The sequence below is a fragment of the Pelodiscus sinensis genome, chromosome 15 (genome assembly GCF_049634645.1).
Source record: "Pelodiscus sinensis isolate JC-2024 chromosome 15, ASM4963464v1, whole genome shotgun sequence".
Classification (NCBI taxonomy): Eukaryota; Metazoa; Chordata; order Testudines; family Trionychidae; genus Pelodiscus; species Pelodiscus sinensis.
Window position 1 is genome coordinate 28,211,809 of NC_134725.1, and position 27,526 is coordinate 28,239,334.

General features: G+C 60.0%; 1 protein-coding gene across 1 annotated transcript; it reads right to left on the minus strand.

The window, feature by feature from the left end:
* Positions 1-5,242: 5,242 nt before the first annotated feature.
* Positions 5,243-27,389, minus strand: LOC142818376 (uncharacterized). Its single transcript, XM_075897752.1, has 16 exons — positions 26,843-27,389; positions 26,448-26,551; positions 26,013-26,135; positions 25,392-25,459; positions 24,881-24,986; positions 24,513-24,608; positions 24,242-24,346; positions 23,718-23,853; positions 23,394-23,488; positions 7,842-8,295; positions 7,447-7,550; positions 7,012-7,134; positions 6,391-6,459; positions 5,886-5,991; positions 5,518-5,613; positions 5,243-5,346 (listed from the first exon to the last, which is right to left on the minus strand). Exons 1-16 carry the CDS (start codon positions 27,267-27,269, stop codon positions 5,243-5,245), a joined length of 2,316 nt encoding a protein of 771 aa, XP_075753867.1. The 5' UTR covers positions 27,270-27,389.
* Between the last annotated feature and the right edge of the window lie 137 nt (positions 27,390-27,526).

The window sequence follows — 27,526 nt, forward strand, 5'->3', positions numbered from 1 at the left end:
GAGGCATGCAGGTAAGTATAGCGGTCGGTAGGTTTTCTGTATAGGGTGGTATTGATATGACCATCACTTATTTGTATCGTGGTGTCCAGGAAATGGACCTCCCGTGTAGATTGGTCCATGCTGAGGTTGATGGTGGGGTGGAAGCTGTTGAAATCATGGTGAAATTCTTCCAGAGTCTCCTTCCCATGGGTCCAGATGATGAAGATGTCATCGATGTAGCGTAGGTAGAGAAGGGGTGTAAGTGGATGAGAGCTGAGGAAGCGTTGTTCCAGGTCAGCCATAAAAATGTTGGCGTATTGTGGGGCCATGCGGGTGCCCATAGCAGTGCCACTGGTCTGGAGGTATATGTTGTCACCAAATCTGAAATAGTTGTGTGTGAGGATAAATTCACAGAGTTCAGCCACCAGTTGTGCTGTGGCATCATCAGGAATACTGTTCCTGACAGCTTGTACTCCATCTGCATGTGGGATGTTTGTGTAGAGAGCCTCTACATCCATGGTGGCTAGGATGGTGTTTTCTGGAAGATCACCTATGCATTGTAGTTTTCTCAGGAAATCCGTAGTGTCACGAAGGTAACTGGGAGTGCTGGTGGCGTAGGGTCTGAGCAGAGAATCCACATAGCCAGACAGTCCTTCAGTAAGAGTGCCAATGCCCGAGATGATGGGGCGTCCGGGATTTCCAGGTTTGTGGATCTTGGGTAATAGATAGAACAACCCTGGTCGGGGCTCTAAAGGTGTGTCGATTTGTTCCTGTGTTTGTTTGGGGAGTGTCCTGAGCAGATGGTGCAGTTTCTTAGTATATTCCTTAGTGGGATCTGAGGAAAGTGGCCTGTAGAATTTGGTATTGGAGAGTTGTCTGGCAGCCTCCTTTAGGTAGTCAGGCCTGTTCATGATGACAACAGCACCTCCTTTGTCAGCCTCTTTGATTATAATGTCAGAGTTGTTCCGGAGGCTGTGGATGGCATTGCGTTCTGCACGACTGAGGTTACCAGGCAAGCGATGCTGTTTTTCCACAATTTCTGCCTGTGCACGTCGGCGGAAGCATTCTATGTAGAGGTCCAGACTGTCATTTCGGCCCTCAGGAGGAGTCCATGTGGAGTTCTTCTTCTTGTGCTGTTGGTGGGAAGGTATCTGTGTGTCAGTGCACTGTTCAGTGTCGTGTTGGAAGTATTCCTTGAGACGGAGACGGCGAAAGTAGGCTTCCAGATCACCGCAGAACTGTATCATGTTAGTGGGGGTGGCGGGGCAAAAGGAGAGTCCCCGAGAAAGAACAGATTCTTCTGCCGAGCTGAGTGTGTAGTTGGAGAGATTGACGATATTGCTGGGTGAGTTGGGGGTACCATTGTTGTGGCCCCATGTGGCAGGTAGGATTTTAGACAGCTTACAGTCCTTTTTCCTCTGTAGAGAAGTGAAGTGTGTAATGTAGATCTCCTGTCTTATTTTAGTAAAGTAATGTGACAGGCAGTGACTGGAGGAGCTGCCTGGGCATAGACTGTAACCCAGGGGCCCACAGTGCAGCAATCATCAGCAGTGTCTGTGTCTCCCCAGCCCCCATTCAGAGCTGAGTACAGGTACCTCCCCAGCCCCCTCCCCACCCCCGTCTCCTGCTCACAGCAGGTCAATAGGGTTCTCCCATTCTTGGGCCTCTGGTTCCCATGCAGCTGCTCCCAACAGGAGTCCCTTGCAGCCCGGCAGGCTGGGGCAGGCCCCATCTCTCCAGCACCAAGGTGATGACGGATACAGACACCAGGAGGAGCGAGACGAGGGTGCAGCCAATGGCCTAGGGGGCAGGAGATGTGGCCGGCCCTGCAAATGGAAAGGACCTGGTGACAGTCGGGTGCAAAGTGGCAAATGGCTCTGCAGTGCCAGCACTAGGCACAGAGCAGCTGCCGTGTAGAGACCTTGTGTGAGTGCCCAGCGGGCTATATCTACAGGGGATCATGCTGCAGGGGGCATGTTCCCCCGACAGGAGGCCGAAGTGACAGAGGCTGTTGGGGACTCTCCTCCCTTTGCCCAGGTGGTGTTGGAGGAGCAGGGAAGGACCCAGGTTTGCTCAGGCTGCACCAGGACTCGATGCAAAGGCCTGACAGGAGCCAGCAACGGACACAGCAGCCCAGACCCTCTCGCCTCTCCCCAGTATGGCTGGCAGCTCACAGGGGCGAACCCGCCCTGGGCACGAGGCCTTGGCACCGGCTGTGGGCTCAGGAGGGGGCGGACATGGGACATAAGCGATGCCGAAGGGAGGGGTGTGGGCATTAGAGGCCACTACCATTGCCCCGCCCCCTTCCCCGCACCTACCCCTGCCCCTGTTCTGAGGCCACGCCCCCACTCATTCCACTCCCCCCTCCCTCTGCTGCTTGGGCTCCCCCACCCTCACTCAGGTTCGCTGGCCTGAGGCTGGGGTTACGGTGCAGGATGGCTGGGGAGTGGGGCGCGGGAGAGGCTGCGGGTTGCAGGCTCTGGGACAGGTTCAGGGCAGCGATGGGAGTTTGGGTGCAGACTCAGAGGCAGTTAACTGTGGGAGGAGGATCCAACAGGAGGCTGGGGTTTGGGGTGGGGGGTGTCTACCCCAGCTGCCTGAGAGATACTAGACTGACTCTGGTTTCCTTGTGTCTCCCCGGCTGGGCTCTCACTCCCACTTCTCCTCTCAGGGTCCCTGCCGGCTCCCCTGCTCTATCTGAATGCGTCCCTGGCGCCTCCACCCCCCCAAGCCTCACGAATGTGGCCCCGACTGAGACATCTCACTCCCCTGGCACTCCAGCCCCAGCACAGATTAGCTCTCCTGGGTTCCAGGGAGAGTGGCATTTGCGGGTCCCTCTCAATCTGAGGGGGGGCCAAAAATGAGGGATCCCCGAACCTCAGTCCTCCCTGTCCCTTCCCCTCACCTCAGTGAGGCTTGTGGGTTTTGGAAGAAGGGTTTTTGTATTTTGCTTTTCTCGTGTGTGGTCCCCAACTGGTTTTTCTGGGGGTCAGTGGCCCTGGAGACAAAAAAGGTTCCTCATCCCTGCCTTTAATAAAGAAAACTTTGAAACCCTTTGTGGTAGACAGAAATTAACATTTTACCTTATTTAAAATGAAGTTTCCTAAAGTTAAAACACCTAATCTGTGTAAACATTCAAATTAAACCAGTCACCCAAGCTCCAGCACTAGCACAATGGCGCCGCGTGATGATGCAATGGACGGTGCGCACCCAGGCTCCTACCCTCCGCTCTCTTCTGCACCCAACCGCCCCGTCGCAGACCCCAAACTCCTCGGTAGAAATGTGGCTCTTGACCACTTGCCAAAATGCCCCCCCCCCATTAAAAATTATTGACAAAGCCTGATCCAAATGTTTTTTGAAACGTTATTTAATCAGAATTTAAATACATTCTATACAATTGGGAGGGTTGGGGGGAGGGGGACGCAGCTGCTGGCTCCTCAGCTCCTTGTGCTCTCACTGGCTGTCTTCCTGCTGCAAGGGAAGCAGAATCCGTCACATTCATCCCAGGGGACTCAGGGGTACTGGGCCCCCCCAGCATTTCTACCCTCCTCCCCCCTGCGCTGAGACTTGTTCTGCTCTCTGGTCACCCCCCGTCAGGCCCGCAGGGTGAGCTTCTGACCCACCCAGCAGGGACGTGGGGTGGGGGCAGCATGAGGAAAGGGGCGGGGGACTCCCTGAGGGGATGGGAAGGAGACCCTGGCCCTGCCCCACTCTCCTGCATCTGCTCCGGCTGCTCACCATGTATCCCAGGAGCTGATGGGCCTGCCCATGCAGGGCGTGGGCCAGGACCAGCCCGGCCTGGCTGGGGCGCCTCAGGGGGGAGCGGGCAGCGAGCAGAGCCTTGTCTAAAAAGCAGTTCTCCTGCTCTGGGGTGAAGAGCTGCCCAAAGACCTGAAATCAAGAGCACGGGAGGTTTCAGCTGACGGCCCAGAGCCCGGCCCCAACTCCTGGGGCTAAAACAGCTTCCTCCTTCTGCAAACTCCCTTCCAGACCCTGCACCCAGACGCTCTCCTCACCCTGCACCCCAACCCCTGCCCCAGGTCACACCTTCCTCCTGCCCCCAAGACCCTCCCAGACCTCACCCCCCTCCGCACAACAGAGCAGCCCTAGGCCACTGGCCAACATCTTGGAGCGACCTCCATCAAAAAGTGTTGCCCCCCCCCGCCCTGCTTCCCCTGCTATGGGAGATCCGGGGCAAGGTGCGGCGCTGCCCCTAGGAAGCGCCGCCCCTTTGAAACGCCGGGACAGCGTCACAAAGGGGCAGCGCCGCCCTGTCCACGGCTCGAATAGTCGAGGGAAAATGCATCGACCATTCGATCAGCGACTCCCCGCTTCCACCCCGCGTCCTACCCGCACGAGGGCCCCAGCCAGCCCCCCCCCCCGAGCCCTGCCCTGCCCTGGCAGCGCGTCCTTACCTCTCCCACCCTGACGGTGTTGCTATGCGCCAGGACCCATCTCTCCTTATAGTAGTGCCTGCACCACAGGTCCTCTGCCTGGTGGATGTTGAGGCCTGCAAGAGACAAACCAGGGTGATTCTGCTGGCAGGTCTGAGCCCTTCCCCTCCCACGGGTCCCTGCAGGCATCCCTGGGCAAATGGAGGGGCACAGGGGGCAGAAGGGGAACACAGAGGGACGCATCCCCCCTTGGGCCAGTCTGGGGAAAAGGGCTGGGTCCCCTCCCCCCGCCGCCGGCACCCTCAGGGTGTCCCTGGGGCCCAGGTCCCGGCTGGGTTCCTTACCCCTGTGGTGCAGGAGGAGTCGGTACAGGCTGTGCACCCCCTTCCGGGCCAGCCGGCTGACGTCTTCGGATGGGTCCGAAATAAAAAGGCCCAGCTGGGCCACGTGGTGACCCATCCTCGGCCAGTCGGCGGAGTTCTGAGGGGAGAGAAGAGGGGGGGTCCCTCAGCATCCTGGGGCTGCACGTCCCATGCTAACGGCCGCCGAGGCGGTTCTGAGCTCGGGGACGGACAGAGACACCTCCCGGGGCGGGGCGGGGCGGGGCGGGGCGGGGCCGGCCTTGCGAGGAGACAGCCCTGAGCAATGGCCCCGACTGAAGGGTCACTCCGGGGGTGGAACAAGGGGATCCACTGACGGCCACTCCCCAGTCTGGGGCCCAGGTGCCCCCCGGAAAGGCCCAGGGTCGCCCCTCCCCGGGGAAAGGAGAACGCGGCCCATTCCCGGCCCATTCCCAGCTCTGCCTCCCGGGGACGCTCCCAGCCCCGCGCCCTGCAGCCCCAGACCCCCCGGCTCCGAGGTCACTTACCTCAAACCCTGGGAGGGTGGTGGCGACTCCCAGCAGGGCCGTGGTGCTGCCAAGGGCCCTGGCTCGCTCCTGGGGCAGGCGGGACTCCAGCCACGGGCTCAGGTGCTGGGGGGGAAAGAGGCAGGTCAGGACCCGTAGGGAGGCGCCGGTTCTGGGCAGAGCCTGGGGCTCCTCTCAGACTGTGCCCCCCCCCCCACCCCCAGCCACTGACACAGCTCCTCTCTCGGCCCCCCGAGGAAGCAGGGACAATGGCCCCGTCCCCCCCACGGGGCTCACCTCCATGATCAGCTGCAGCCTGGCGGTGTCTGGGGACTCGGCGAGGAGGCTTGCCAGTAGGGCCTGGAGGTCGACGGGAAGGGCCCGGATGAACTGCTGCAAGACAAGGGGGAGCCCTGGGTCAGAGGGGGGTTGGGGAATCCAGGCCACCCGCTGGCCCCGGGGTGCAGCCTTGAGCAGGGTCTGAGCCGCCTCGCAGAGCAGGGAGGAGCCCAGGCTGGGCATGGAAGGGACGGGCCCCCAGGGAGAGCAACGGGAAACCTGGAGGGAAGGATCCAAACCTGGAGCTTCTTCTCTCCCTCTGCCCCCACCCCCACTCCTCTCTGGAGCTCCAGCCCAGCCCGGGAGCAGGGCCCGGAGGGACGTACCTGTGTGTGGATGGGCTCCTGCTGCCAGTCCCCAGACACAGTCTGTCCCACGGCCGCCCTCAGCAGGGGGCTCAGGAGCTGGGCCTGTAGGGGAGGCTGCAAGGTGCTGGCAGGAGAGAGGGGCAGAGACTGTTAATTCAGCAGCAGGGCTGTGTCCAGACTCAGGGGTTTTTTCGGGAAAAGTAGCCTTTTTCCGAAAAAACTTCACCTGCATCTAGACTGCAGTCGCGTTCTTTCGAAATTAAATCGAAAGAACGCGGCTTTTCTTTCCACGGCGGTAAACCTCATTTCACGAGGAAGAACACCTGCTTTGGAAAGTGCTTCTTTCGAACGAAGGCGTTCTTGAATGTAACTAGGGCTTCTTCGAAAGAGAGCATCCAGACTCACTGGGTGCTCTCTTTCGAAAGAGGCTTGCAGTCTAGACATAGCCCAGGAGACAGAGACTTTCCCACTCCCTGGTCAGGGGATCTGCTCCGGGGGGGAGTCGGCGGGGGGGGGTCGGTACCTGAGGCTGCAGGCGGCGTTGAGGCAGTCGGCCAAGACCAGTGGGGGGGGGGGAGTCCTCCATGATCTCCTGTGAGACCCAAGGAGACAAAGGGGCTTGTGAGGCTGGGGCCCCCAAGAGACGCTCACACGGCCAGCGCCCCCACCCAGCAGGATCCAACCCCACTGCCTCCCGATGGCCTGTAGCCCCCCTGCCCGGCACAGGGCCCCTCCCAGCACTCCCCTCCCAAACCGGGACCAGCTCAATCCTTGTCCCCAGGCCGTCTCCTGCCCCTCACTGCCCTGGTGACCAGCCTCTGAACCTCCTCATCCCTGCTCCCCAGGCGCATCCTCAGCAGCCCGCTCTGCTAACCTTCCAGCTCCCCCCCCATGGCCCGGGGAGACCCCTCCCTGTTCCGAATCCCCCTCCCTGTCTAGCACCCCAGACCTGCCCCATTTCTGTGTCCCTCCCTCCTCCAGCATCCCCACCCACCCTCCCCATGTCCACCTCCCCCTCCCCCTCCAGCACTCCTGGCCCCACCCATCCCATTTCCAGCACCCCCACCCGCCGCCATGGCCCAGGCAGACCCCTGTCCACCCCACGTATCCCCTCCACTCCTCCCGGCCGCCGCCACTCGCTCACCACGATCCTGGCCATCATGGTGTCCTTGCAGCAGCGCGGCGCCAGGGTGTCCTCGCCCCTTTGGAGGGCGGCGAGGCAGGCGGGGGGGACGGCCAGGAGGAACCGCTGCAGGGCGGCTGGGCTCTGCACCCCAGAGAGAGTCTGTGAGCCTGGGGCCTGCCTGCCCCCCACGGACAGCTGCAGGGCTCAGGCCTCCCAGGAGTGGAGGTGGGAGCTGCCGGTTGTCCAAGCACCCACACTCCCCCCCCAACTGCTGCCTCAGGCTTGTGGGGGCCCAGCTGGTGCATGACAAGAGACCTCAGCTTGGGGGGCCCAGGTCATGCAGGAGAAGGGGCCCCAGGGGGATCCCCAGGGACAAGCCCCTCCCGGAGGGGGGGACGTGCTGGGAAGGGGCCGGACAATCTCGGGTCCCCCCCGTGTGGAGAAGGTTCCTACCGTGTCCCGGGTGTGGAGCTGCTCTTCAATATCATAGATGGCCCCTTCCTCCACCCGGGAGTCCATCCGCTCCTGGCAGAGCTCCGCCGAGGCGCAGGGGGGCTCTGTGCGGGAGGGAAGGGACCAGGGTGACTCCAGCGGCCAGCAGGGGTCACGCGCCCCCATGTCAGGGACCCAGGGCAGGTTGGGCCCCACACACCCCTCACAGGGACCCATCCCCCTTCCACCCTCACATCTGCCAACGCCCTCAGCAGAGCCCCCACCAGGAACAAGAGAGCCAAGCAGCAGCTCCCGCCCCCATCCATTGCCCTGGCTGCGGGGCAGACACTGGGGCTGCCCCTCCCCCCCCGTGTACTGGGTGAGCCCCTGGGCCCAGCATGTTCACGGCCCCTCACCTGGATCTGAGCGGCTGCAGGAGGTGGCCCGGCTGCAGCTGGAGGCCCAGGCGCTGCTGCTCACTGAGCTGGACCCACAGCTGCAGGGGCTGGTGCGGAGAGGCTGGGGGCTCCCGGAGACTGGCAGGTCCCCGGGGGCCGGGCAGGGCGATGCCCCCTGGTGGTAATGGGGGCTGGGCTCCTGGGGCAGGTGTTTCTCTCCACAGAGGAGGCCCCAGAGCCACCCTACCCGGCTGCCCCGCTGGGCTGGGTCCCGCCTTCCCAGCCGCCTCTGGAGCCAGGTCCGGAGGGGCCTGGCCGGTGGGCGAGTCGCCCCGAGCTGGTGGGATTCAGCTTCCCCGCCCGCGGGGACGGAGGAGCTGCTTCCCACCGGCCCTGGGGCCATCTTCAGGGCTTTCCGGAACCACAGCCTGATGTGTTTGGCCATGCTGCAAATGAGGGGAGCAAAGGGGAGCTTGGGGCGCAGCCTGCAGAGCGAAATCCAGGGGTTCCAGCTCCCCAGAGCGACTGCCCCCAGCCCCCAAATGGCCCCTTGCTTATCGGCTCGGTCTTGCACAGGCACTTCTGGCCCTTGACCGAGGCCTAGGCCTGCCTGGAACCCAGCCGGCCCCGGGCGGGATCCAAACCCCTGGGGGCTCTTACCTTCTGCAAAACGCTGTCCGGATGTGGAACTCACAGAGGACAAAGCAACTGTGAGCAGGAGACGCACCAGAGCTAAAGCAACCGGGGGTCTCCAAAGTCCCCTGGGCCCGCCCCCCCCTTTTATCAGCCTGAGATGTGGGTTCCTCTGTGAGGTCACCACCTCCCCACCTGCCCTTTGCCTGATCTGCTGAGGGCTGCCCAAAGCCCCTGTGAGGTCACTGCCCCCCCCACCTCACCCTGCCAGGCAAATGTCCTGCCTCTGGCCACCCCTCTGGGAAGTTGGAGCCATTCCTAGGGGTCCCCCCCACTCCCTGACTGGGCATCCTGCAGCCAGCAGCTCCAGTAGCCCCATAGGCTGCTCCCTGCCCTACACTGCAGGCTTCTTGCACAAGAACTGTTTTACACCGGAGTTCTTGCGCAAAAGGTCTCGTGCAAGAGCACCTCCACCCTGCCATGTGCTTTTGCACAAGAGTGTCCATGGCACTGTGAACGCTTTCTTGTGCAAGAAAGCTCTGATGACCATTTTAGCCATAAAAGTGTCTTGCTCAAGAAGCCCCTGGTGCCCGTCCACGCTGCCTTCTTGCACAACAGCTCTTGCACAAAAGGGGCTTATTCCTCGTGGGGAGAGGAATAACTCCTGTGCAAGAAGCCCTCTTTTCTGATGCTTTACTGCAAATTTACTTGCACAAGAATTCACGTGCAGTGTAGACGCGCCACAAGTTTTTGCACAAGAACAGTTGTTCTTGAGCAAAATGCCTGCAGTGCAGACGTGGCCTTGGTGTCACCCAGCACTGGACTGCCTGGCCAGGAGCAAGAGTTAGAGCCTCCCACTCGCCCCGCTGCCTCTCACGGGCTCCCGTCCGGCCCCAGCCCTGGGCTTTGCCCTAGCGCATCCCAGCAAGGCCTCTGGCCTGCACTAGACCCATTGACATGTGGAGAATCCACCACTGCCCTGGGGCGCTTTTGTCTATGGGACTCGGACTCACAGCTGAGCATGGAGCCTGATTTCTCCCAGGACTTGGGCTCTTTCCTGGCCAGGCCCTGGAACTGGTTCCACCTTTGTCTGCCAGGGACCGATACTGTCTCTCCAGGGAGGCCCTGCAGTGCAGGCACCTTCCTTTCCCCCCTCGGGAGCAGTCATTGTTCTGCACCCCACAAAGCAGTGGGGGGCTCCTGGCTGCCCCAGCTCCAATCTCTGAGCTTCTCTCTCAACGGGGGCCAGGCCTGGAGGCTCTAGTCCCCCTGGGTATGTATTTCTACACTACCCCGCTAGTTTGAACTAGGGGGGTAATGTATGCATACCGAACTTGCTAATGAAGCCCGGGATTTGAATTTCCCAGGCTTCATTAGCATAAAGCCGGCGCCGCCATTTTTAAAAGCCGCCTAGTGCGAACCCCGTGCCGCGCGGCTACACGCGGCACGGGCTAGATAGTTCGGACTACGTAGCCATTCCGAACTATCTGTACTCCTCGTTCCACGGCTCGGGGTTCGCACTAGCCGGCTTTTAAAAATGGTGGCGCCGGCTTTATGCTAATGAAGCCCGGGAAATTCAAATCCCGGGCTTCATTAGCAAGTTCGGTATGCATACATTACCCCCCTAGTTCGAACTAGCGGGGTAGTGTAGACATACCCCCTGAGACTCACTGGTGCTGGCTCACCCCCTGTCCTGCTCGTGGCTCCGTTGTCCTCCTCCCCGCAGCCCCCCCCAGCTGTAAATGCTGCTCACATCAGTTCCCCTTCCCCGTGGCCAGGCCCTGCAGGGCTCTGGGGGCTGGTTTGCTGCCCTCAGCCCTGCAGTAGCCTGCTCCCCAGTTTGCAGCCCCTCCCATCATGCGTGGGGTCTCCTGGTACCGGAGGGAGGACGGGGGCAGACCAGGAAGGTTAATTTGATGTTGCAGCGGCAGGAAGAGGAGGGGTGGCGCAGAGGAGCTGTCAGTACATTATCCCAATACGCCATCCCAGTGCAGGCGTCGCACTCAGCTCTACCTGCAGAGGAGTCTCTATCTGCGGTGAGCAGAAAGGGGGTCTAGGACACACACACAAGTAGCCCCAGAACCACGCAGGAGCAGAGTCGTTCTGCGAAAGGGAGAGGTTTATTGGGTCTGCGAGGGCGGCCGTAGGGGGGTGTCGTGTGTGTGCCACTCATCTCCGTCTGGGCAGCGGCACCGGTCGGGCTCAGAACTGGGCACAGGACCCGACCACGGCACCATCGATATCCAGTGTATCGATCTGCTGGAAGCCGCGGCAGAGCTGAATTGCAGAACGGCTGCCCATTGGCAAAGACCTTGAAATTCTGGTTCCTGCAGCCGATGGAGAGGAACCCACTCCTTCTGGGGGGAGGAGCAGCCAAGAGAGGGACCCACTCAGACCGGTCTGGCAGCATGACGTAGTGGAACCAGCGCTGCCTAGGTAGGGTTTTACCTCCCCCCAGTCTGCTTCTGAGGCCGAGTTTCCCCCTCTGCCCCATGGGCTTACAACAAGGCACTTTACAAACATTCTCTGTGTCATCGGCATTGTATGAAGGGGGAAACTGAGGCATGGAGCGGCATCTGATTTATATAGCTCAAGCCAGTCCCCACCCCTCTCGGTCTGCAGGAAAAGAAGCCAAGTGCTCTTGTTCCCACTACTCCTCCATTCCCCTGCTTCCACCTGATGTCAAATACACAAAGCTCACTACTTCTTCTTTCCTGCACTTAAGCCAAGCAGATCAGGATGGGGAGGAGACATGAGGGAGCCCCCAGGCTCTTGCTCTTTCTCGCACATACACACACATATATTACTTTAGAAAATGCCAGGTGTGAGCTAGAGGAGAATCTCCATTAACTGTTAGCACTATAGGGCATATGATACATACATACAGCATTTACAGTCCATCCAGCAGAGGGCAACAATACACCCCGCACACATGTAGCTCCCCCTCCTTTTCCAAATGCCCCAAGATTTAAACTACTGGAGACTACCCATTAGCTGTTAGTTGTATAGGAACTATGGGTATGTCTACACTACAAAGTTAATTCGAACTAACAGCCGTTAGTTGGAAGTAACTTTTATAGGTGCTACACATACAAACCGCTAGTTTGGACTTAATTCGAACTAGGTAAACTTCATTCTACCAGGAGTAACACCAAATTCGAATTCAGTAGTTGGAATTAAGGGCTGTGTAGCCACTTAATTCGAAGTAGCTGGAGGCCAGCCCTCCCCAGGTTCCCCTGGTGGCTGCTCTGGGCCAAACCAGGAAAACTCCTCTCCTCTCCCCAGCCCTGGGGCCCTTAAAGGGGTAGACTCTGGCCAGACGGCACTTGCCAGAGCCAGCCCTGCCAGCAGTCTCTGCCCCGAACCAGCGGCTGCAGGATGAGCCAGGCAGCCAGTGCCAGCGAGCCGTCCCCCCGCCCAGTCCCCCAGCACCCAGGGGCCAGCCAGGGGCCGTAGATGGCACGCACCCTCCTGGTCTAGTGTGGAGGTCATGGACCTCATTGAGGTTTGGGGGCAGGCCCCCAGCGTCCATGATCTCTGTACTAGGAGGAGGAACGTGGCCCAATAGGCACATGCATGTCTGAAGAGACCTGACATGCTCCTGACCCTGGGGCGGGACCCAGCAGGATGCTTTCCCTCCACACGTCTCCTCTACATGGAGGCAGGGGACATCTCCCCCCCCCCCCCGCCCGCCCACCGCCCCGGCCACACTATACATGGCACAGGGACATGGGTGCGGTCTTGGGGCAGCTCCCAGTCCCGGGGAGAGCCAGACATCCTGACCATGGCCTCTGTACAAGCACAGCGGCTCTGACGGTGCAGGGCATGGTCGCCCTCACGTTGCGGGGCGGGGGGAGGGGGCTGGGCATCATCTACTGTGTCCCCAGGGAGAAGTGACCACTCTCTTTCTCTACAGCTGTACCAGCTGCTCGTGCAGGGCGCACCACCCCACCCGGGACATGCTCCCGCACCCATGGCCTGCTCCGGTCCGCCACCACAGAGCAGGAGTACTGGGACCAGCACCTGGGGTCCTTGCGAGCCCTGCACCACACCGTCAAGGCCTGGATGTGGGAAGACCTGCAGCTCCGCCAGGAGCAGCTGGCTGAGGACCGAGCCAGAAATGCAAATCTGCAGGCCCTGCTGCAGGGCATGGTGCCCTGTGCTGATCCTGCACCTGCTGCCCCCCCAACAACTGTCCCTCCTCCCACTCCTGCCCCCCTCCCACCTCTTCCTCCTCAACCCCCACACCCTCCTCCTCCTCAATGTCCACACCCCCCACCTCAACCTCTGCACCCTCCACACCATCCCCCCGGGGACGCCGAGGCCCCCTCCCTTGCCGTGCTGGGAGGCGGTTGGCCCGGCGTCACCCCCACCCCGATCCCTGAGTTTCCCCTCCCCCTCTTTCCCCTTGCTTTCCCCTTCCAGCTCCCTCCTCCCCTCTCCCACACTCTCTCCTGCCCTTTCCTGCCTCCTTTCCCCCTCTCCCCACAGTTTTATTTCCCCTCCCCAGTTTTGTCAAATAAAGAGAGTTTGTATTTTATTTTTTTACATCAGGAAGCGGGGCTAGGGAGGGGTAAGTGGAAGAAGGTGAGGGAGGAATGGGGCATGAGCCCCCGATGGGGAGGACTAGGGTGGCTCTGCGGGCTCCTTGGGGTGGAAGCTCTCCTGCAGGGCCTCCTGGATCCTGACAGTCCCCCGATTGTATTCAAATTAGCTTTTAGGTCTAGATACACTAGTTCAAATTAGCTTAGTTCGAATTAACTAATTCGAATTAAGTTAGTTCGAATTCGTGCTGTAGTGTAGACATTCCCATTAATGACACACTCTTGCAGTTCTGATGCCATGCAACAGAGGGCAACAGACTGCACCGAAAACGTTGCGTATGAAAAAAAAAGCTTATTGAAGTTTTTCTACAATATTTTACCAACATTTTTAAAGCACAAATCGTTTAATTTAAGTTAAATCTTTGCCCTCAACACTTCACGTGCAATGATCTTGGGCATTCCACACAATAATTTAGCATTGAAAGGCGATCTTTTCCTGTGCTTTGCGGTGACAATTTGGATTTGGGCATCCAAATCCAAACTGGCAGGAAAATGTCTATTTGAAACTAAACCTCACACAAGCCATTTGTGCTTCTAACTGACCGTTCTGTCTCCTTTCATTTGCAAAAAACTCAAAACAAAGGAAAATGTCAAATAGAAGCCCAGGTGGGATGATACGTCTGGTGCCTCCTGCCACAGCAACCCCCCACCCAGTGAGTGCAGAGGAGGCAATAACTCACTGGCTGCCGGGTTACGACAGGGGCAGGGAATTCCAGAAGAAACTCGCCCAGCAGAAGGGCTTGGCATTCCCCCTCGGAAAGAGCCACTTTCCTGCCCTGAAAAGACATTTCCAGGCTCAGTCATGCTGGGCAAAGCCCAGGAAAGGGGCATGGAGACAAAGCATCTCATTGGACGAGCCCGCCCCCCCTGTTGTGTCATCATATTTCCTTTGGCATCCGTTGCCATGTGTGACGGACCGGACCGGGCCGTGTCTGGGCACAGCTGAGGGCATCCGCTCAGGGCGAATTGCTCAAATTCGGGGCTCCTTACAGCCCCCAGACTGGCGACCTTTCCAAACAGGCCACAAACCAGTCCCACGGAGCGCTTCAGCAGCCTGCCTGAAGCCTCCCGAGCAAAACCCCTCCGACACCCCAGCAATATCCGTGCCCCAGATGGCCCCGGGCCTCATACACCGGTGAGGTCACTCGTCAGGTCGGGCCGGTGAACTACGAGATCTATCAACCGGATCGGAAGAAGAAAACCCAAATATTTCATGTAAATTTCCTGAAGCACTGGCGAGAACGGGAGGCCCTGATGATTACCCCCTAGCCAGCGGAGCCCACTCTAGGGCCGGAAATACCTGATCTGGGGGAGGAAAGAGAGCCACAGCTGGGAAACACCCTCTCTGCAACCCAGGTGAAACAAGCACATTGTCTCATAGGGTATGTCGACACTACCCCGCTAGTTCGAACTAGCGGGGTAATGTAGGCATACCGCACTTGCAAATGAAGCCCGGGATTTGAATTTCCCAGGCTTCATTTGCATAAGCCGGCCGGCGCCATTTTTAAAACCCCGCTGGTTCGAACCCCGTGCAGCGCGGCTACACGGGGCACGAACTAGGTAGTTCGAACTAGGCTTCCTAGTTCAAACTACCGTTACTCCTCGTGCACGGGGTTCGAACCAGCGGGGTTTTAAAAATGGCGGCGCCCCGCTTATGCAAATGAAGCCTGGGAAATTCAAATCCCGGGCTTCATCTGCAAGTGCGGTATGCCTACATTACCCTCCTAGTTCGAACTAGGAGGGTAGTGTAGACATACCCAGAGAGACATTTCGAAAGACCTTCACAACCCAACCCGGCCATACTGGGGTAATAACACATAACATTTGGACCCCTCCAGGCCAAGTGGTACGAGAAGGTACTCGGCCTCTCCCCCGCCAGATGCGGAAGGTAGTCGAGGAGGAAGTCCAGTCGATGCTGCAACTGGGAGTGATAGAGCGCTCCCAGAGCGAGTGGCGTAGCCCAATCATCTTGGTGCCGAAACCAGATGGCAGTGTCCGCTTCTGCATCGATTTCAGACGAGTAAATGAAATTTCAAAATTTGACGCCTACCCCATGCCGCGAACAGACGAACTGTTAGAACGCTTGGGGAGAGCCGACTTTATAACCACCCTAGATCTTACAGAGGGATATTAGCAGATCCCCCTGGACTCCGAATCGAGAGAAAAAACTGCCTTTTCAACTCCCCCGGGATTGTTCCATTTTATAAGGATGCCATTCGGACTCCATGGGGCCCCTGTAACATTTCAGCGAATGATGGACCGCTTGCTATCCCCGCATACGGCGTATGCCGCCGCGTACCTAGATGATGTGGTAATTTACAGCCAAGATTGGGAGGAACATCTCGAGCGGGTAGCGGCCGTAATGCGGACATTGCGGGATGCCGGCCTGACCACCAATCCCACGAAATGTAAACTTGGCTGGCAGGAAACCACCTACCTCGGGTACCAGCTGGGGTGGGGCCTAGTCCGGCCTCTAGTAGGGAAGGTGGAGGCGGTCCAAAACTAGCCGGCACCCAACTCCAAGAAGAAAGTAAGACAGTTTTTAGGGTTGGCAGGCTACTATCGCCGTTTTGTGCCACACTTTGCAACTCGAGCCGCGCCTCTCACGGCGCTCCTCAAGAAAGACAGTCCTCAAAGGATCAGGTGGTCGCCGGAATGCAAGACAGCTTTTCAGGACCTAAAAGCCGCTGTGTGCAGCGAGCCAGTTCTGTTCAGCCCCGATTTCTCCCGGCCCTTCATTGTTCAGACGGAAGCGTCAGACTGCGGACTGGGGGCAGTACTGTCCCAGGAAATTGAGGGAGAAGAACACCCAGTGCTGTATATCAGCCAAAAACTATTTCCTCGAGAGCGCCGCTATGCCGCAATTGAGAAGGAGGCCCTAGCGATAAAGTGGGCCATCGAGGCGCTGCGGTATTACCTCCTTGGAGACTCTTTTATTCTTTTTACAGACCATGCACCCCTACAATGGCTCCATCAGATGCGGGATACCAACAGTCGCATCATGAGATGGTACCTGTCCCTCCAACCGTATGTATTCACAGTGAAACACCGAGCAGGGAGGGACAATGTCGATGTCCTGTCCCGCAGGGAGGAAGAGCAGAATCCCGGTCCCGGAGATTGGGAGCTGGACTTAAGGGGGGAGGAGTGTAGGGGGGTGGAATGGCCACCCACTGAGCCGGAGGCGGAGGAACCCCTCTGGGAGCCATTTTGGGCCCAGCCTAGCCCCGCCCCCTCACCTGACCGGAAGTCAAAGGGCGGGACTAGGACTATAAGAAGGCTGCCTGGGAGCTCAGTCAGGGCCCAGCCCAAAGTTATAGTGAGGAGGCTGCTGTCAGGCAGCCCCATCATTGGGGAGCTTCACAGATCCCATCGAGCCCTTGTGGGGGATGAGCCGGGGGCAGAGCCAGGATTGTGCACTGGGAGCAGGGTGGGCTCAACCCCCCTTGCAGCAGCAAGCGCCCCGCGATCTGCAGGGTGGGAGGCGAGTCCCAGTCCCCGCGATGGCCATGGTGCGAATCCTGAGCAGCGCCACTCGCCTTCCACAGGCATCTGTGGGGACTGGAAGAACCATTTCACAGCGGCGCAGAGCAAGGCCTTCGACGGGATCTACCGGGACTGCATGGGAGGCCTCCTGGGGGCGTTCCCCTGGGATGCGCCCTGGGATTGAACAGTGGGAATAAAGCATCCAGGAGACCACGAGGAGCCAGGGCTGAGTTGCTGGGAGTGGCTGGCTGCCGTGGTTCACACAGCCTATGGGAGGGAATGGCTCCGGCCTGGCAGGATGGACCAGGCTGAGCAGCGTTGCCTGGCTTGGGCATTTCATGCCAGTGCTACCTGCCATGCCCTTGCCCTCCCTCCCACCAGGTTCCATAATCAGCCTGGCCTCTTATTGCCACAGGGAGCACCTCCAGGGTCAGCCTCCAGCCACTGCAGCTCGCTCCCTCGGCCTGTGACACCTCCCTGAACCTTACCGGCACCGCTCTACAGACTGAGGTGCATGTTCTGGGAGTGAGGTGTTGTGTCATCGTCTGCCCTGGAACTCTGGGTGCCTTAAATGCTCTGCTGCTGGGTTCACAGCCTGACACCCATAGCCTCCGACAAGCCCACAGAGCCCTGTGTGCGCCAGCCTGTGGCTTCCTTCTTCCCTCCAGAGCTGAGTTTCCCCCAGGCAGGCTTTTCGCAGGAGTACGAGGTGCAGGCTTCCTGTCTCCTCCTTGCTGGCAGGGCCCATCCCACTTAGCTCTGACTCCTGCACTCCCCACACCGCCAGCCCCCTGCCCTGAAGGACCCGAGCAAGGCCAAGTAAGTCTTCTAGTAAAATATTACAGCTTAAAAAGAGAAGCAATGTTTTGCTAAGAGAGTGAAGGAGAGAGGTACAGATTGGCCTTTCTCACCCTCGTTGTCTGAAGAAACAGTTCAGCATTCAGTAAGTAAAGGGTTCACCCTGGAAAGTGGGTGACCAGGAAGTGTTGGCAGGTAGCCAGGAGAACCAATGGGAAGAACGTGTTAGAGTTGGCTTGAAAGGGAATCTGCCTGCTGCTTTTCCTTTGGGCATTCAAACCAAGAACTGGGGGGAAGGGAGATGAATACCCATGCCTAGAAATGGACTAGACTTTGGAAGTACAAACATGTGAGTAGATAGGGAATGTTTATAGTTATACACAATTTTCTTTGTTTTGGTGTTTAGTTACCCCCCCCCCCCCCCTTACGCTGTAACTAAAACTGAATCCCAGGGAAGCAATTCTCTGTGTTTTAATCTATTCTTTTCTCAGCTGCTCTATAACACCTAGCAATGAAGTATCCTTTCTCAAGAATATCTTTTTGTTTTGTTAATAAGAACACCCTTTTAAAGACTAGGATCTGATTCTTGTGTCCTGGAAAGTAATAGGAGGTGGGTGAGTGCATGACTAAGACTGAGAGGTCAGCTATCAGAGATTATTGGGTTTTCTTCAAGCTTGCTAGTGGTAGCAGAGCTTGGGATACCCCTCTGAAGAAGTTCCCAGGAGCCAGCATCCCACACCGGCAGCTCCTCATAGTTGTGCCATCCTCAGCTGTGGCATCTCCTGTCTGGGATCGGATCTCTCTGCTTGGGAAGAGGGAGGACGTGGCTTTGGAGGTCACTGGGGGGCCTGGTGCTGTGCAGAGGCAGCAGTCGGGCCCCACACACACTCCCCACATCAGTAGGAGCCATGGGGAAGCAGAGCACAACAGAGCAAGTGCATTTGTCCAGTGCTGTCTGACTCCGCCATGGCTCCTGCCACACAGAGACTAGCGGGGGCATGACTGCTGCCTCCATGTGGTGCCAGCCCCCCAGTGATCCCCAAAGCTGCATCCTAGGGTACAAGATGCCACGCAGGGAGAGGGCGGGGTGATGGTGGGGAAGAGCAGGGCATGGGGCAGTAATGGACAGGAAGTCCCAGGCCAGATTGTGCAATTGCTCCAGCTGAGGATGGCCCATGGGCTGGGGACAGTGCTGCTGAACACGATCTGGGGGTTATCCAAGATCACAAATGGGCATATGAGTCAACAAGGTAATACAGCTGCAAAAAAGGGTTTGTCTAAACAGGGCTCTGGCTTGTCAGATCTGGGCGAAGCCTGTCCTCCTCCACCGGTCTCAGCTGACGGACTCTGTTGGGTTCTGGCTGCCACACTGTAGGGAAGATGTGGGCCAGGTGGAGCGAGTCCAGGGGAGAGTCACAAAAATGATAAAAGGTGTAAAATACCTGACCCATGAGAACGCCATAGACAGTCTTGAGAAAAGAAAAGGTAGGGAGGGCCGATAACAGGCCTTCACGTGTGTTACGGGCTCTTCTAAAGGGGCTGATGATCACTTGTCTCTATGTCCACTGAAGTTGGACAATGTGTGAGGGACTTTACCTGCACCGAGGGAGATTTAGGGGAACTTTCTGTCCCTAAGGGCAGTTAAGCTCTGGAAGAGGCTCCCAAAGGAGGCTGTGGAATCGCTGTCGCTGGAGGCGTTTAAAAAGAGGCTGGGCAGACACCTGTGAGGAATGGTCCAGGGTGACGTGCTCCCCTCACAGCTCAGACTTGAAGATTTCAGGGGGTTTCTTGACGCCCTGCCCCTCCAGGGCTCTGTGCTTTCTGCCTCGCTGCTCTGAACGAACTCCCCGAAAACATCCATTGAGCTGCCTCATCATCCCTTCCCTCCGTAGCACTCCCCGTCTCCATGACGCCTGCAAAGCCAGGAGAACCCTGGGGCTGATGGTGTGATGAGACCACTGCCTCTCCTGGAGACGATGACTCCTTGTGCTGCCCTCCCAGGCAGTCTGGGCGCTGAACTTCTCTTCACTGATCAGGTGCCCAGCACAGGGCGGTTCTCCTCATGGCGCAGCAAACGGCTTGGCTGGGGCTGTGACAGACCGGACTGTGTCTGGGCACAGCTGAGGGCTTCCGCTCAGGGCGAATTGCTCAACTTCGGGGCTCCTTACAGTCCCCAGACTGGTTACCTCTCCAAACAGGCCACAAACCAGTCTCACAGAGCGCTTCAGCTGCCTGCCTGAAGCCTCACGAGCAAAACCCCTCCGAAACCCCAGCAATATCCGTGCCCCAGATGGCCCCGGGCCTCATACACCGGTGGGGGGGTCTTAGCACCCAATCCCACATACCCCGAACAAGTACTGTCCGGTTCCAAGAAACCAGACACAGATCCCTGGTCAAATTACCCTCTGGAACTTACCCACAAATCATGCTGAGCCAATCCTTTAGCATCTAACACCTAAAGGTTTATTATTACAATAAAGAAAAGCATGAGAGTAAGGTTGTTAAAGGAATAGTATGTTACATGCACCGAATCTCCCAGTTCTCAATGCAGCCTCTAGCAGAGATGTTACAGCTGCTGGTTTAAGAGTTCTTGTTGCACATCCTAGGGTCAGGATGGGTTCACAGGTCTTCCAGGCTCTGCGATCCCTGCAATGCTGCCTCTGGGATGAAGTGCTGAGCTGAGAACCAAGATGGCATCGACCACATGGCCTATTTATCCCTCCTTCCTGGCCTCTTCTTGGCTGCAGGAGATCACCTGGTCCTCAGCCTCTCTCTGCTGGCCGCTCTTAGGTGTCCGCCCTCATGCTTTAGGTGTGTCCTTGGCCCATTCAGTGCCATTGTCCCACAGGGCCTCGCTAATTAGCATGTCCACAGGCCGGGCTCTGCCCAATGCTCAACCACATGCAGAGAAATAGTCAGGATCCACACAGACTACAGATTCCTAACTACACACACAGACGTTATACAACCACATAAATAGCTTACCTAGGACTATCAGATAATAAGCTTCTATTCAGCACCTCACATGGCCCCCTTTTCTACCATTTTCTGGGGCCAACACCCCCACCTATGGGTGCAGCAGTGATCTGGCTGCTCCCCTCAAGATCCAGTAATGTGACAGGCAGTGACTGGAGGAGCTGCCTGGGCATAGACTGTAACCCAGGGGCCCACTGTGCAGCAATCATCAGCAGTGTCTGTGTCTCCCCAGCCCCCATTCAGAGCTGAGTACAGGTACCTCCCCAGCCCCCTCCCCACCCCCGTCTCCTGCTCACAGCAGGTCAATAGGGTTCTCCCATTCTTGGGCCTCTGGTTCCCATGCAGCTGCTCCCAACAGGAGTCCCTTGCAGCCCGGCAGGCTGGGGCAGGCCCCATCTCTCCAGCACCAAGGTGATGACGGATACAGACACCAGGAGGAGCGAGACGAGGGTGCAGCCAATGGCCTAGGGGGCAGGAGATGTGGCCGGCCCTGCAAATGGAAAGGACCTGGTGACAGTCGGGTGCAAAGTGGCAAATGGCTCTGCAGTGCCAGCACTAGGCACAGAGCAGCTGCCGTGTAGAGACCTTGTGTGAGTGCCCAGAGGGCTAGATCTCCAGGGGATCATGCTGCAGGGGGCATGTTCCCCCGACAGGAGGCCGAAGTGACAGAGGCTGTTGGGGACTCTCCTCCCTTTGCCCAGGTGGTGTTGGAGGAGCAGGGAAGGACCCAGGTTTGCTCAGGCTGCACCAGGACTCGATGCAAAGGCCTGACAGGAGCCAGCAACGGACACAGCAGCCCAGACCCTCTCGCCTCTCCCCAGTATGGCTGGCAGCTCACAGGGGCGACCCCGCCCTGGGCACGAGGCCTTGGCACCGGCTGTGGGCTCAGGAGGGGGGGACATGGGACATAAGCGATGCCGAAGGGAGGGGTGTGGGCATTAGAGGCCACTACCATTGCCCCGACCCCTTCCCCGCACCTACCCCTGCCCCTGTTCTGAGGCCACGCCCCCACTCATTCCACTCCCCCCTCCCTCTGCTGCTTGGGCTCCCCCACCCTCACTCAGGTTCGCTGGCCTGAGGCTGGGGTTACGGTGCAGGATGGCTGGGGAGTGGGGCGCGGGAGAGGCTGCGGGTTGCAGGCTCTGGGACAGGTTCAGGGCAGCGATGGGAGTTTGGGTGCAGACTCAGAGGCAGTTAACTGTGGGAGGAGGATCCAACAGGAGGCTGGGGTTTGGGGTGGGGGGTGTCTACCCCAGCTGCCTGAGAGATACTAGACTGACTCTGGTTTCCTTGTGTCTCCCCGGCTGGGCTCTCACTCCCACTTCTCCTCTCAGGGTCCCTGCCGGCTCCCCTGCTCTATCTGAATGCGTCCCTGGCGCCTCCACCCCCCCAAGCCTCACGAATGTGGCCCCGACTGAGACATCTCACTCCCCTGGCACTCCAGCCCCAGCACAGATTAACTCTCCTGGGTTCCAGGGAGAGTGGCATTTGCGGGTCCCTCTCAATCTGAGGGGGGGCCAAAAATGAGGGATCCCCGAACCTCAGTCCTCCCTGTCCCTTCCCCTCACCTCAGTGAGGCTTGTGGGTTTTGGAAGAAGGGTTTTTGTATTTTGCTTTTCTCGTGTGTGGTCCCCAACTGGTTTTTCTGGGGTCAGTGGCCCTGGAGACAAAAAAGGTTCCTCATCCCTGCCTTTAATAAAGAAAACTTTGAAACCCTTTGTGGTAGACAGAAATTAATATTTTACCTTATTTAAAATGAAGTTTCCTAAAGTTAAAACACCTAATCTGTGTAAACATTCAAATTAAACCAGTCACCCAAGCTCCAGCACTAGCACAGTGGCTCCGCGTGATGATGCAATGGACGGTGCGCATCCAGGCTCCTACCCTCCGCTCTCTTCTGCACCCAACCGCCCCGTCCCAGACCCCAAACTCCTCGGTAGAAATGTGGCCCTTGACCACTTGCCAAAATGCCCCCCCCCATTAAAAATTATTGACAAAGCCTGATCCAAATGTTTTTTGAAACGTTATTTAATCAGAATTTAAATACATTCTATACAATTGGGAGGGTTGGGGGGAGGGGGACGCAGCTGCTGGCTCCTCAGCTCCTTGTGCTCTCACTGGCTGTCTTCCTGCTGCAAGGGAAGCAGAATCCGTCACATTCATCCCTGGGGACTCAGGGGTACTGGGCCCCCCCAGCATTTCCACCCTCCTCCCCCCTGCGCTGAGACTTGTTCTGCTCTCTGGTCGCCCCCCGTCAGGCCCGCAGGGTGAGCTTCTGACCCACCCAGCAGGGACGTGGGGTGGGGGCAGCATGAGGAAAGGGGCGGGGGACTCCCTGAGGGGATGGGAAGGAGACCCTGGCCCTGCCCCACTCTCCTGCATCTGCTCCGGCTGCTCACCATGTATCCCAGGAGCTGATGGGCCTGCCCATGCAGGGCGTGGGCCAGGACCAGCCCGGCCTGGCTGGGGCGCCTCAGGGGGGAGCGGGCAGCGAGCAGAGCCTTGTCTAAAAACCAGTTCTCCTGCTCTGGGGTGAAGAGCTGCCCAAAGACCTGAAATCAAGAGCACGGGAGGTTTCAGCTGACGGCCCAGAGCCCGGCCCCAACTCCTGGGGCTAAAACAGCTTCCTCCTTCTGCAAACTCCCTTCCAGACCCTGCACCCAGACGCTCTCCTCACCCTGCACCCCAACCCCTGCCCCAGGTCACACCTTCCTCCTGCCCCCAAGACCCTCCCAGACCTCACCCCCCTCCGCACAACAGAGCAGCCCTAGGCCACTGGCCAACATCTTGGAGCGACCTCGATCAAAAAGTGTTGCCCCCCCCCCGCCCTGCTTCCCCTGCTATGGGAGATCCGGGGCAAGGTGCGGCGCTGCCCCTACGAAGCGCCGCCCCTTTGAAACGCCGGGACAGCGTCACAAAGGGGCAGCGCCGCCCTGTCCACGGCTCGAATAGTCGAGGGAAAATGCATCGACCATTCGATCAGCGACTCCCCGCTTCCACCCCGCGTCCTACCCGCACGAGGGCCCCAGCCAGCCCCACCCCCGAGCCCTGCCCTGCCCTGGCAGCGCGTCCTTACCTCTCCCACCCTGACGGTGTTGCTATGCGCCAGGACCCATCTCTCCTTATAGTAGTGCCTGCACCACAGGTCCTCTGCCTGGTGGATGTTGAGGCCTGCAAGCGACAAACCAGGGTGATTCTGCTGGCAGGTCTGAGCCCTTCCCCTCCCACGGGTCCCTGCAGGCATCCCTGGGCAAATGGAGGGGCACAGGGGGCAGAAGGGGAACACAGAGGGACGCATCCCCCCTTGGGCCAGTCTGGGGGAAAAGGGCTGGGTCCCCTCCCCCCGCCGCCGGCACCCTCAGGGTGTCCCTGGGGCCCAGGTCCCGGCTGGGTTCCTTACCCCTGTGGTGCAGGAGGAGTCGGTACAGGCTGTGCACCCCCTTCCGGGCCAGCCGGCTGACGTCTTCGGATGGGTCCGAAATAAAAAGGCCCAGCTGGGCCACGTGGTGACCCATCCTCGGCCAGTCGGCGGAGTTCTGAGGGGAGAGAAGAGGGGGGGTCCCTCAGCATCCTGGGGCTGCACGTCCCATGCTAACGGCCGCCGAGGCGGTTCTGAGCTCGGCGACGGACAGAGACACCTCCCGGGGCGGGGCGGGGCGGGGCGGGGCGGGGCCGGCCTTGCGAGGAGACAGCCCTGAGCAATGGCCCCGACTGAAGGGTCACTCCGGGGGTGGAACAAGGGGATCCACTGACGGCCACTCCCCAGTCTGGGGCCCAGGTGCCCCCCGGAAAGGCCCAGGGTCGCCCCTCCCCGGGGAAAGGAGAACGCGGCCCATTCCCGGCCCATTCCCAGCTCTGCCTCCCGGGGACGCTCCCAGCCCCGCGCCCTGCAGCCCCAGACCCCCCGGCTCCGAGGTCACTTACCTCAAACCCCGGGAGGGTGGTGGCGACTCCCAGCAGGGCCGTGGTGCTGCCAAGGGCCCTGGCTCGCTCCTGGGGCAGGCGGGACTCCAGCCACGGGCTCAGGTGCTGGGGGGGAAAGAGGCAGGTCAGGACCCGTAGGGAGGCGCCGGTTCTGGGCAGAGCCTGGGGCTCCTCTCAGACTGTGCCCCCCCCCCCCAGCCACTGACACAGCTCCTCTCTCGGCCCCCCGAGGAAGCAGGGACAATGGCCCCGTCCCCCCCACGGGGCTCACCTCCATGATCAGCTGCAGCCTGGCGGTGTCTGGGGACTCGGCGAGGAGGCTTGCCAGTAGGGCCTGGAGGTCGAAGGGAAGGGCCCGGATGAACTGCTGCAAGACAAGGGGGAGCCCTGGGTCAGAGGGGGGTTGGGGAATCCAGGCCACCCGCTGGCCCCGGGGTGCAGCCTTGAGCAGGGTCTGAGCCGCCTCGCAGAGCAGGGAGGAGCCCAGGCTGGGCATGGAAGGGACGGGCCCCCAGGGAGAGCAACGGGAAACCTGGAGGGAAGGATCCAAACCTGCAGCTTCTTCTCTCCCTCTGCCCCCACCCCCACTCCTCTCTGGAGCTCCAGCCCAGCCCGGGAGCAGGGCCCGGAGGGACGTACCTGTGTGTGGATGGGCTCCTGCTGCCAGTCCCCAGACACAGTCTGTCCCACGGCCGCCCTCAGCAGGGGGCTCAGGAGCTGGGCCTGTAGGGGAGGCTGCAAGGTGCTGGCAGGAGAGAGGGGCAGAGACTGTTAATTCAGCAGCAGGGCTGTGTCCAGACTCAGGGGTTTTTTCGGGAAAAGTAGCCTTTTTCCGAAAAAACATCACCTGCGTCTAGACTGCAGTCGCGTTCTTTCGAAATTAAATCGAAAGAACGCGGCTTTTCTTTCCACGGCGGTAAACCTCATTTCACGAGGAAGAACGCCTGCTTTGGAAAGTGCTTCTTTCGAACGAAGGCGTTCTTGAATGTAACTAGGGCTTCTTCGAAAGAGAGCATCCAGACTCACTGGGTGCTCTCTTTCGAAAGAGGCTTGCAGTCTAGACATAGCCCAGGAGACAGAGACTTTCCCACTCCCTGGTCAGGGGATCTGCTCCGGGGGGGAGTCGGCGGGGGGGGGGGGGGGTCGGTACCTGAGGCTGCAGGCGGCGTTGAGGCAGTCGGCCAAGACCAGTGGGTGGGGGGAGTCCTCCATGATCTCCTGTGAAACCCAAGGAGACAAAGGGGCGTGTGAGGCTGGGGCCCCCAAGAGACGCTCACACGGCCAGCGCCCCCACCCAGCAGGATCCAACCCCACTGCCTCCCGCTGGCCTGTAGCCCCCCTGCCCGGCACAGGGCCCCTCCCAGCACCCCCCTCCCAAACCGGGACCAGCTCAATCCTTGTCCCCAGGCCGTCTCCTGCCCCTCACTGCCCTGGTGACCAGCCTCTGAACCTCCTCATCCCTGCTCCCCAGGCGCATCCTCAGCAGCCCGCTCTGCTAACCTTCCAGCTCCCCCCCCCATGGCCCGGGGAGACCCCTCCCTGTTCCGAATCCCCCTCCCTGTCCAGCACCCCAGACCTGCCCCATTTCTGTGTCCCTCCCTCCTCCAGCATCCCCACCCACCCTCCCCATGTCCACCTCCCCCTCCCCCTCCAGCACTCCTGGCCCCACCCATCCCATTTCCAGCATCCCCACCCGCTGCCATGGCCCAGGCAGACCCCTGTCCACCCCACGTATCCCCTCCCCTCCTCCCGGCCGCCGCCACTCGCTCACCACGATCCTGGCCATCATGGTGTCCTTGCAGCAGCGCGGCGCCAGGGTGTCCTCGCCCCTTTGGAGGGCGGCGAGGCAGGCGGGGGGGACGGCCAGGAGGAACCGCTGCAGGGCGGCTGGGCTCTGCACCCCAGAGAGAGTCTGTGAGCCTGGGGCCTGCCTGCCCCCCACGGACAGCTGCAGGGCTCAGGCCTCCCAGGAGTGGAGGTGGGAGCTGCCGGTTGTCCAAGCACCCACACTCCCCCCCCAACTGCTTCCTCAGGCTTGTGGGGGCCCAGCTGGTGCATGACAAGAGACCTCAGCTTGGGGGGCCCAGGTCATGCAGGAGAAGGGGCCCCAGGGGGATCCCCAGGGACAAGCCCCTCCCGGAGGGGGGGACGTGCTGGGAAGGGGCCGGACAATCTCGGGTCCCCCCCGTGTGGAGAAGGTTCCTACCGTGTCCCGGGTGTGGAGCTGCTCTTCAATATCATAGATGGCCCCTTCCTCCACCCGGGAGTCCATCCGCTCCTGGCAGAGCTCCGCCGAGGCGCAGGGGGGCTCTGTGCGGGAGGGAAGGGACCAGGGTGACTCCAGCGGCCAGCAGGGGTCACGCGCCCCCATGTCAGGGACCCAGGGCAGGTTGGGCCCCACACGCCCCTCGCAGGGACCCATCCCCCTTCCACCCTCACATCTGCCAACGCCCTCAGCAGAGCCCCCACCAGGAACAAGAGAGCCAAGCAGCAGCTCCCGCCCCCATCCATTGCCCTGGCTGTGGGGCAGACACTGGGGCTGCCCCTCCCCCCCCGTGTACTGGGTGAGCCCCTGGGCCCAGCATGTTCACGGCCCCTCACCTGGGTCTGAGCGGCTGCAGGAGGTGGCCCGGCTGCAGCTGGAGGCCCAGGCGCTGCTGCTCACTGAGCTGGACCCACAGCTGCAGGGGCTGGTGCGGAGAGGCTGGGGGCTCCCGGAGACTGGCAGGTCCCCGGGGGCCGGGCAGGGCGATGCCCCCTGGTGGTAATGGGGGCTGGGCTCCTGGGGCAGGTGTTTCTCTCCACAGAGGAGGCCCCAGAGCCACCCTACCCGGCTGCCCCGCTGGGCTGGGTCCCGCCTTCCCAGCCGCCTCTGGAGCCAGGTCCGGAGGGGCCTGGCCGGTGGGCGAGTCGCCCCGAGCTGGTGGGATTCAGCTTCCCCGCCCGCGGGGACGGAGGAGCTGCTTCCCACCGGCCCTGGGGCCATCTTCAGGGCTTTCCGGAACCACAGCCTGATGTGTTTGGCCATGCTGCAAATGAGGGGAGCAAAGGGGAGCTTGGGGCGCAGCCTGCAGAGCGAAATCCAGGGGTTCCAGCGCCCCAGAGCGACTGCCCCCAGCCCCCAAATGGCCCCTTGCTTATCGGCTCGGTCTTGCACAGGCACTTCTGGCCCTTGACCGAGGCCTAGGCCTGCCTGGAACCCAGCCGGCCCCGGGCGGGATCCAAACCCCTGGGGGCTCTTACCTTCTGCAAAGCGCTGTCCGGATATGGAACTCACAGAGGACA